This window comes from Pelophylax lessonae (genome assembly GCF_965119305.1).
Source record: "Pelophylax lessonae genome assembly, chromosome: 2".
Taxonomy (NCBI): Eukaryota; Metazoa; Chordata; class Amphibia; order Anura; family Ranidae; genus Pelophylax; species Pelophylax lessonae.
In genome coordinates this window covers 230888984-230900476 of record NC_138769.1, presented here as the reverse complement: position 1 = coordinate 230900476, position 11493 = coordinate 230888984, and the positions used below count along the sequence as shown (strand labels likewise).

The 11493-nt window shown below is 42.3% G+C and overlaps 1 protein-coding gene across 1 annotated transcript in view; it reads right to left on the bottom strand.

The window, feature by feature from the left end:
* Positions 1–6034: 6034 nt before the first annotated feature.
* RSBN1 (round spermatid basic protein 1) overlaps positions 6035–11493 on the bottom strand; it is a 48325-nt gene continuing 42866 nt past the window's right edge. Inside the window, exon 7 of the mRNA XM_082247431.1 lies at positions 6035–7800. Within this exon, the coding sequence (XP_082103557.1) occupies positions 7429–7800 (372 nt within the window). The 3' untranslated portion in view covers positions 6035–7428. The remainder of the gene's footprint in view (positions 7801–11493) is intronic.

Genomic DNA, 11493 nt, shown 5'->3' with positions numbered 1-11493 from the left:
CAATCCGCAATAGCCTGGGCTGCCATAATGGAAGCAAAAATCGGCTTCAGCATAGAGCCAGCAACCGTATAAGAATGACGGGCCAGAGACTCCAATCTCCTGTCCGTAGGGTCCCGGAACACCGGGGTATCCTCAGCAGGGATCGCAGTGGATTTAAAATCGCCACTGCATGATCCACCTGAGGCGGCACACATCAGCGCTCATCAGTAGCAGGTGTAAATGGATAACGCAGCTTGAACCTACTCGGCACAGCAAAAGGCTTTTTTAAATTGCGCCATTGCTCATCAACCGCGTGCTGAAATTCCGTAGAGCAAGGAAAAACCTGCGATGTCTTGCGTTTCCTTTGTGTCCCATAAGAGGACATCAAAACAGGAGGACATGGTTCATCCTGCAAATGCAGCGTTTGCTTGATAGAAGCAACCAACTCATCCATGAGCGCAAGCTCTTCAAACGAGCCAGGGGGAGAATTATCAACCCCTTCCACCTCAACCTCCCCCTCAGACCCCACAAGGTCTAGAGAGGAGTGAGACCCTGAGAAGGGCACTCCAGCCATAGCAGCCCCATCACCCTCTGAATCAGAGGAAATAGACACTCTGGGCCGTTTTGTGGATCGATCAGCCACCAGCATCTGCACCTGAGCAGCCAAATTTGCCACAATAGTAGCCAGATCAGCCCCCTCGGGGGAAGCAGCAGCCCCTTGGCCCCCCACCAAGGCGGGAGGAAACTTGCAATCCTGAGAATCCATGCCCCAGTAGTATTAGGAAAAAAGGAGTACTGCCCCTTTAAGATCGCGGCGAGCGTAGCCCACCGCACCCACTGAATACACCGACCCCCACAGGGATAAGAACACTAGGCAAGGAATACAGGAAAATGGAAAGGTAAAAACCTGGAGAGATCACACAGGCTGCTGCCACCGATCGCTGTCCCAGAGCAAAAGGAAGTGATGCAATGACTGACCGCCCCTGTAAAGCCTATGTAAGGCTACACAAACATGGCTGCTCGGCTGAGGACTTCATAGGCAAATAGAAAATGGAGCCGACATGTGGCCTGATCGATCGCCGCCAAAATGGCGGCGTTTGGCGCCAAAACGCCGCGCCTTACCACACAGGACCGGCCACCACAATTCTGCCGCAAAAAAATGGCAGGTCGCCGCACAGCATGTCCAAAACCAGACTGCTTCATGTATGCACTCAGCAGAGCAGGAGAGCCCCGCCCCCCTCGCAACCCACACACAGGCAGTAATTCCACACAGGAACTGACAGGGAGCTCAGCAGCCACACAGACATGCAGGGTCACACAGTCCCAGACTGACACCCAATAGACAGGTCCCCACATAGAGATACACTTACCAGTCCGGATGGCGTGGGGAGCCTGCTCCAGCGACCAAACCGCTGTACTGAGGACAGGGAGTGTCGCAGCCGTGATGCAGTGGAACTGCGGTGCGAAACCGCAATGGCATCCAGTGAGGTAGCCACCTCACAGATAGCATCCCTGCAGCGAACAGGGATGGGTCGTTCAATGTGCCAGGGAAACCTGTGCTGAACGCTCAATGGCAGGCTGGGAAGCCCCTGGCCCTGAGCCCTGGGATCCAGGGTGGCCAGTCCGAGACCCAGCTCCGCACGATCATCTTCATCAGAAGAAGCTAACTAATGCTGAAAATAAACAGGTAAGTAAAAGAAAGAGAAAAAAACTTCAAATAAAATCAAAAAGAGAAAAGAAGCTGAGACTGAGAGTCCCAGCACAGGAACAGCCAGCCTACTCCTAAGCTAGGCATTAGAAACTGAGTTGGGAATGCAGGAAGCAGGGAGGTATTGACTGAGGGGACCACCCCCTAGGGGTGGGATATGATAAAAGCTTTGATATTAACTATTTTGTTGCCTAGCTACTCCTGCGGAGCAAAGGTCAATAACCCCATTAGTGATGAATATGAAGTGGCGGCGACTGTCGGGAGGACGTAAGAGAAATTATACTTTGGACTTTGGGAGTGTTCTGCTAAGGTGACAGAACAAATTCATTGCATCAAAAGGGACTATAACCAGGGCCATGTCCCGTCAAATCTTGGGTGAGAACCTCCTTCCCTCAGCCAGGACATTGAAAATGGGTCGTGGATGGGTATTCCAGCATGACAATGACCCAAAACACACAACCAAGGCAACAAAGTAATGGCTCAAGAAGAAACACATTAAGGTCCTGCAGTGGCCTAGCCAGTCTCCAGAACTTAATCCCATAGCAAATATGTAGAGGGAGCTGAAGGTTTGAGTTCCAAACATCAGCCTCAAAACCTTAATGACTTGGAGAGGATCTGCAAAGCAGAGTGGGACAAAATCCCTCATGACATGTGTAACTACAAGAAACTTCGGACCTATGATTGCCAACAAGGGTTTTCCAACCAAGTACTAAATGTTTTGCAAAGGGGTCAAATACTTATTATACTACATTTTTTTAGACTCACTGCTTCAGCAGGCTCCCTCAGTTTAGCAGACTGGTCCAGCACAGCTTACTCTGTAAACCATTACTGCATGTGGAAGAACCTTCACGGCCACCACATACAAAAACCCTGCACTGGATAAGACCAAGGCTCCATACATACCTGAGTTTCAGGAAAATGAGGAGAGTACCAGATCAGGGAGTAAGGGATGCAAAACTTTTTTTTAACTTTAAAGTCCAACATCAAGCTCCCCCTCTTGAGGCCTCTCACTCACCCAAACTTTTTCTTCTTTAGTTTCTCTACACCTTTTTTCAGACGCTTTCCGCCAAATAGATGCAACACTGGGGTCCTCTTATTCTGTATTGTCTCAAAGTAGTGGGTGGTCTTGGATGATGCAAAGCAGGCTGCCCTTTCAATAAGTACATTACTGAGTGTCATGCTGGAGCAGAACCAGGACATTCTACATTCATGGCTTTTTCTCTATCTTCCAGGTTGCAGACACTGAATTTCTTTTAACCCAGAAGCATGAGGACATCTAATGGCAAAGAGGTACTGCACAGGGCAGCCCAGGATTCAAGGCAAGTATTGCAGCACCTCTATTTAGCCTGGAGATGGGTTTTAAGTCTTCACTGTTTGCAGTGATTAAGGAATAAAGGTTTATTTTATTAACAGCACATACATAGGAGAAACCAAAAAAAGTCAGACACCAAAAGTCTTTACAATAATCCATTTAATTCTAAAATGAAAATAAAAAGATCATTTAAGAACCATATGCTTAAAATCTATTTGGCTTTATCTTGTATACAATCATATCAACTTTTCAGCTAATGCCACTGGCAACTAAAAATGATACAGGAGAGTGGCTCACTTGACTTGCATTGTATTGCAAGAGGTTTTTGAAGTGTATGCTTACAATTCTGAGTTCATGCTCAGCCCTTCCAAAACTGCTGGCAGTTTATTTAGTTTAAATATTCCTAAGCATTTGGACTTTTAAGTGTATACAGCAGGCTAATTTAACAACAGAAAGATCATGGCATTTGTTGTCGTTCATAGTTCTTAGGCTGGTGAAACAGAAGTGGGAGTCATTTAAAAAGACAACAGTAACATTAAAATCTGTGTATTTCTTGCACTTTTAGTGCATTTTACAGTTTGTGTATTATTGCAACACAAGTAGTTTGTTTCTTTTACATCCTGCAATGTCTTTCTGTATAAGGACAATCTGTTCTTTGTTTTCAACAGAGCATCTCTTAACAGATTTAAAATTCCTCCCCTTTTTCGAGGCAAAGTTAACCGATATTCATTAGATCATTTTAAATAAACCCGTTACCAACTTAATTTCTCTGCACTGCGTGCCTAAGGAGACTAACCTAAACCCAGATTTAGATTTCAGAAAGCTGGAGATATTACCCCACTGCATTACATAAGGTCATACAGGTGAATCAATCGAGTCAAAGTGGACCCAACGCATTACATGATAACAATACAAATGACTCTGTGAAGCTAAAGACCCGTCCACATTACATAATGCCATGCAGATGACTCTAGAGCCAAACTGATGGCACTGCTTACATAATGCCACAGAGCTGACCCCACTGTATGACATTTTGCCAATACAAACTCTGTGTCAAAATACAGAGGAATTATAGACTACTAGCAGATAGTAATAATGGTACTTGGTAATAGCGGTACCCAAGTGCCTTCTTTCTTACACACCATTTGGTTTTACTTTCATATCATAGGGTGCTTTGTAAACTCTTCATAGCTAACCAGATTGTGAACAAGCAATATCACCACTGCAGTGTATGCACAAGCAGACATGCTGACATTCTAGCATTAAAAGTAAAATCTCTCTGCAAGGTTAACAATCATTAATTCTGAATATACAGGTTGCGCCATATGTACAAGCCCGATTCCAAAAAAGTTGGGACACTGTACAAATTGTGAATAGAAAACAGAATTCAATCATGTGGAAGTTTCAAATTTCAATATTTTATTCAGAATACAACATATACGACATATCAAATGTTTAAACTGAGAAAATGTATAATTTAAGGGAAAAATAAGTTGATTTTAAATTTCATGGCATCAACCCATCTCAAAAAAGTTGGGACAAGGCCATGTTTACCACTGTGTGGCATCCCCTCTTTTTGTCTGCAAACGTCTGGGGACTGAGGAGACAAGTTGCTCAGGTTTAGGAATAGGAATGTTGTCCCATTCTTGTCTAATACAGGCTTCTAGTCGCTCAACTGTCTTAGGTCGTCTTTGTCCCATCTTCCTCTTTATGATGCGCCAAATGTTTTCTATGGGTGAAAGATCTGGACTGCAGGCTGGCCATTTCAGTACCCAGATCCTTCTTCTATGCAGCCATGATGTTGTAATTGATGCAGTATGTGGTCTGGCATTGTCATGTTGGAAAACGCAAGGTCTTCCCTGAAAGACGACGTCTGGATGGGAGCATATGTTGTTCTAGAATTGGATATACCTTTCAGCATTGATGGTGCCTTTCCAGATGTGTAAGCTGGCCATGCCACACACACTCATGCAACCCCATACCATCAGAGATGCAGGCTTCTGAACTGAGCGCTGATAACAACTTGGGTTGTCCTTGTCCTCTTTAGTCTGGATGACATGGCATCCAAGTTTTCCAAAAAGAACTTCAAATTTTGATTCGCCTGACTACAGAACAGTTTTCCACTTTGCCACAGTCCATTTTAAATGAGCCTTGGCCATGGCTCATGTTTAGCTATGGCTTATTTTTTCGGCTATAGAGTTTTAGTCGGCAACAGCGAATGGCACGGTGGATTATGTTCACCGACAATGTTTTCTGTACGTATTCCTGAGCCCATGTTGTGATTTCCATTACAGTAATATTCCTGTATGTGATGCAGTGCCGTCAAAGGGCCCAAAGATCACATGCATGCAGTATGCTTTTCTGGCCTTGACCCTTACGTACAGAGATTCTCTGAATTCCAGATTCTCTGAATCTTTGGATGATATTATGCACTGTAGATGATGATAACTTCAAACTCTCTGCAATTTTTTTTATATTGCTCCACTATTTTTCACCGCAGCATTGGGGGAATTGGTGATCCTCTGCCCATCTTGACTTCTGAGAGACACTGCCACTCTGAGAGGCTCTTTTTATACCCAATTATGTTGCCAATTGATCCTCCAGCTGTTCCTTATATGTTAATTTAACTTTTCAGGCCTCTTCTTGCTATCTGTCCCAACTTTTTTGGAATGTATAGCTCTCATGAAATCCAAAATGAGCCAATATTTGACATGACATTTCAAAATGTCTCACTTTCAACATTTGATAGTTATCTATATTATATTGGGAATAAAATAGAAGTTTGAGATTTGTAAATTAGTCCATTCCTTTTTTATTCAAAATTTTTAGAGTGTCCCAACTTTTTTGGAATTGGGTTGTATATAAAACAAAGGACAGTTTGTCAACATGTTACTCAATGTAAGTAATCACTTCCTTTATATTTCTAGACAAGGTTTAAAATTGAAAGCTACTTCCTTTCTTCCTAAGGCAACACTGACACTTTTTTCATTTTTATAAAAATGGGCCGAATGTCCGTTTTGGGGCAGTCAGGGATGGTTCAGAATGGTCTAGAGGCCTAGAATTATGGCTCATGGTCTCCCATTACTCAGAACTTCTATTTTAATTGCTCAAGCAATATGGCATCAGTAAGAACCACATAGGACCAAAATTGAAATCAATTTGTGTGATTCAAACCACTCCTTTCCTGAGGACTGTGTAAAATTGCAGATATCACATTTTATTGTTTAGTAGACATTGCCAATTCGAAATACATGGAAACTGTGGCCATCAAGTACACAATTTATTCTTAGCCACTAATCTGCACACATTCACGCTTACCATACAACAATCCTTTAATTTAAAAAAAATGCTTAAAATATTATGGAATAATTTTGTTAATTAAGAAGCATAACATTAAAGCAAGTTCAGAAACCATTTCTATCTTGGCTACAGTCATCATGTCACTAATGACTATTAAATAACTATTAAAATTTACATCAATATAGTAAAAAATCTGATAAATTTCCTATTTAACTTCAGCACATGAACGGATTTACCTGACTTTGAATGAAAAACACTGCACTGAGCAAATTGTTGCCTGAAGCAGGATTAAGTAAATCCTTGTTTGAAAATATTCATTCAAATTAAAATGAGGAAAAAAAAAAAAAAGGGGGGTAAATGCCATAAGTGCTGGGATAGTGTGTCCTTGATTCATTTAATGATCATCATAAATTAAAAACTGCAAGCATATAAAAATAAATACATACAAAAATAAAAAGTAAAATACAGGATTACGGCTTTGTGCCAACCAGTATTTTCCTAAAGAGGGAACAAAAAAAGCTGGGATAGTTACACGTGTTGGAAACTATAGTACCAAATTAAATCTGCATAAAAAAATAAACAAACATACACAAACAAAGCCTGTAACTCTGGCAAGCAGTCTAGTGGATGTTGCCGGTGTACAAAATTAGATCAGTCATAGTTCATGGAAATTCAAAACGAGTTGTGCCATTTAAAAAAAAAAAAAAAAAAAAAAAGGAAACAAGTGCTCAATCAATAGTCCATCTTCTTACAAGTCATGAATTCAGTCTCACCGCAAATTTGGAAGGAAACCATGTACATCCAAGTCTGTTATGAAAGTATAATAGCCATACAATAAATGATAGGTAAAAGTGCTTCTCATTTAAGCCCATGCCTTTTAAAAAGAATCACGAGATTGAAAGACCAGCTATTGCGACTCTCCAAGGTAACATTTGCTCTTCTTGACATCAAGCTGTCTCACTTCTGGTTTGCTGCTGTTCGTATTGAAAGTTATGAAATTGGTATGGAGTATTTGGAAATTACAGGAATGAAGTCAGTCCGTTATAAAACTATAACTTCACATCAAAATTTAAAAAATAGGCTTAAGAAACAAAATAGAATACAAAATAAAATTTTCCGAATATTATATCTACAAATCTGACTGGTGAGTGTTAAGGATTTGTGTTTGTGTGGAAGGAGTTGGTGCTACAAAAGGTCCTTGTGTTGTTAAAGAGAGAGGAGTCTCCTCTGGCTCTATTTTTATACTGGTGGATTGAGTTTCTGGAAGAGCCTCAGTGGAGTTATGGTCCGTTTCTGCAGGCTGTCCCTCTTCCTTCTTGTGGCTGTACTGCTTCAGCCTTATGTGCCATGCCAAACTGCACACTGCCGACACGGTTTTGAACTGGTGAATAACATTGCGAGGGATGAAATAGATGTCATTGTCACATAACTGAATTCGTGCATACCGGATTCCCTCCCGCCGCATTTGGTTTAGCTTTGCTTCATCCACCCACTGAACACACTAAAAAAAAAAAAAAAAAAATGGAAAAAGTTATTATTGTGTAAGCTGAAATAGAGATCATGTCACTTAAGCAATTCCTAAAGGACAGAATAAAAACACACACACACACACACACACACACACACACGTTATACTTACCTGCTCTGTGCAATGGTCTTCCACAGAGCAGCCTCAATCCTCTTTTTAGGTCCCCCACCGGTGGTCCTGGCCCCTCCCTCCTGCAGAGTGCCCCCCAATAGCAAGCCTTTTGCTTGGGGGCACTTGAGCTGGCTTGTTCCCGAGCTGCGCTCTGTGTCCGTTCACACACAAATCACAGCTCGCCCCCCCCCCCCCCCTGAGAAGTGGAGGCACCCCCTCATTGTGAGAAAGCTTGCTCGCAGTAAAGTAGTCAGTCCTCCAGTGATCCCTAGGTGTCAAAAGAGAACCAAAGAATCAAAATGCATACACAGTAATCCCTCTTTGCAAAGTTGTTAAGCAGGTCAATAGTTTAGCCTGTTCTTTATACATGCACAGCCAGGATCATTCTACATACGAGATATACAAAATTCACAAACCCATCAACACAGTGGTGCAGGGCATCAGACAGGAGTTCTAATAGTTTTAAAACTGAATGACCAGTGAGGAAAGACTCGGGTGTCTTAGTAATATCCTTGGCTCATACCCCCAGGGTCTGGCAAATTACATGACAGCAAAAGCAGGTTGAGGCAGGGACTGTCAAAGAAGACAGGGACTTGAAAAGGGTATACAGTTCCTGCTTAACCATGTCTTTAAAGGTAGGAATGTCCTCAACAAAAAAAAGGTTTTTTTTTTAGTAAGGAAGGAGATGAAGGGATTCACAATCTGAATGGCCCACTTCTTAATAATATGCCTCTTTAATAGGGTACTGTTCAGCAATGCATGTGAGAGGAAAACGGCTCGTAAGTAGTAGACCAGTGTACTGGGGAGATGTTGACAGGTTCAGGACTATTAAGGGAGGACCAGACTTTATAGACAATTCAGACATGGGTGCTCGATAACAAGACATGTATGCAGTACGTCTACATTATATTTTTAAGCATAGCAGTAAGGACAGCAGAACTAGCCCTATGCACAAAACCATCCAAAACATAGTAGAGCTGCATGATTCTGGCTAAAATGAGATTCACAATTTTTTTGCTTAGAATAAAGATCACGATTCTGCGTAACATCTTTTACATTATACAAAAAAAAAAAAAAAGGGCTAACTTTACGGTTAAGTTTTCTTTTAAAACTCATTAAAGTGTATTCCCCCCCCCCAAAAAACTGCATTTGATGATAGACTTCTGAGCAAATGCAGCATGACATAAAAGATTGCAACGAGCTCCATTTTATTCTCTAGGGTCTCTGCTAATTATATATATTTGGGGGTCCCAAGTAATTTTCTAGCAAAAAACAAAACAACATTTTTAACTTGTAAGCAGCAATTATCAGAAAAAGGCCTGGTCTTTATGAGGTTAAACTGCTCTCCCTCAGTCCCGGTTCCCATTTGTGCGATGTGGGAACGCTGCGAATAAGCAGCGTGATCCCGCATCCACACCCCTGGCAGTTTACACTGCCATATGCGATACGCAGGGGGTGTCAATTAAAAGTTAACAACGCCCCCAGTTGCGATCGTATATCGCAGTGCGATCTGCAAGTTCGTACAGAATCGGATCACACTAGTGTGAACCACTATGCGATCCGATTCTGCTGTGGATAAAAAAAGCCTCATGTGCGAGTTTATTGCGGATGCGGTGCGAATTTAGCCATACAAAGTGTATGGCTGAAATTCGCACCGCACATGAGATCGCATGTAATTTAGGAGCAGTGCACTCCGAATTACATGCGATCTCCGCAATCGCACAAATGTGAACCGGCAATCACAGAGGGATGTTCATTCCTTTGATCTAAAAGAATGAAAAGATACATTGTAAAGCATTGTGTTTAGTTATCTGCAGCCTTAGCAATTTTGATAAACATTTGCAGGGGCTCTTTTTTTTTTGTTTTGACAGCTGTGAGTGAGCAGAGAACAGTTCTGCAAGAATCAAGGATGTGCAGTTTTAAAATCGTGAGGAGGGGGGGAGGGGGGGGGGGGGTAGAATCGAGACGGCAATTTTTTAACGATTAATCGTGCGGCTCTAACATATACGTTAAACTCCTCTTCCTCTGCTAAGGGTCTCAGTTCTGCTTGCAGCGGCTTCTGCACAGGCTCTGGGAGGAGATGGCATAGAAGTACCTTACAACTGAGTCTGCAATCATTGCAGTGGTTTTTTTTTTGCATAAAATCAGACATGACCACCGAAAATTCCCCCCTGGATAATGCAAAGGTGGGGGGATCAGGTTGGAGGAGCCTGAAGACTCAATCAGGAGATAATGATCCAGGCTGTCAGCATTTGGTCCTTTACCAGGGACGCTGCAAGCCATCCCAGAGCAGTCAGTGGATTGTGACCTGGAAAGGCCCGCAGAACCAACTCCTGTGTGCTTAGGATCTGACATACTGCAGTATGTAAACCATTCAAACGCTCAGTAAATGGGTACTAAAAAAACAAAACTATTGGTGGGGAAGGGTTTAAGGCTGACAGTCACTGTAAAGCAGTCTCGGGTTTTTGCAAGAAAGTGCTGTGGATATAAAACAGTTGAATGTTGAACAGTTGATGTGGGAATCTGCATAAATTATGCAGGCTCTGGTAGCTGCTACAGATTGTGGGGCCTAGGTCAGAATAGCACAAGGATATCTAGTGTTCAAGTACCTGAGTCTCAGCGGCAGCAGGCTGGGCGTGAGCACATAGGCTTAGGTGACAGTGGCATGCCACAGCTGCAAGATAGAACTGGGCTGGTTGTTTGTGACAAAGTAAAAACCGTACCAGCCCTTTAACAGAGTGTCTGACAATGAAGAGTCAAAGCATCAGCCTCCAAGCATTATAACCCTTGGTGGGGAAATAGCAGGACTAAACACAGGCCCAGCTCCATGAAAAGCTGAAACAAGGCCCAATAACTTGCTACAGTGGTGGTCTGGAGAGCACCAAGTGGCAGCAAAAAAGCAACTACAGAAGTGAGTCAGTACAGGAATCAGTGATGTATATTACATTCCAGTCTATGCCTCTCAGGTGGACATATTCCTCAGGGAGTCTTCAGGGACAGGATATGCTGGCGGACCTGTAAAGCACTCTGTGCCCTACACAGCTACACAGTATGTGTTAGAAAAACTGCAAAAAAAAAAAAAAAAAAAAAAAACATAAAAAATGTTAAACGAATGGGTCCGTTTTGCTCAAAAGGAGAAAAAAACCAAAGGTGACTACACATAGGATTAGCAAGAATTGAAAGCACGATGGGTCTGGGTTATTTCTGGCTTACAACTTTTGTCTGCCAGTGCCCAATCTCCTGTATGCAAAAACTTATCTTGGAATTCCTTTCTGAACCTTAATGAGAGATGAAGAAAAAGGTTTTGCCTGCAATTCCACTATATTTCATGTCATCTATACCCCTAAAACCACCACCACCTCTGGGAAGCAGAAGCAGTAATCGGTCAGGAAAAGAAACCCAACTAACTGATATCCAGAGAATGAACATCCAATGAGGTGTCATCAATTCGCATGGTCACCATTGTCCAGGTTACACAGCATTTCAAAAATCATTTTCTCTACAATTTTAAAGGAAAATAACAACTTATAGATAACAGTACGATCCATGGAAAAG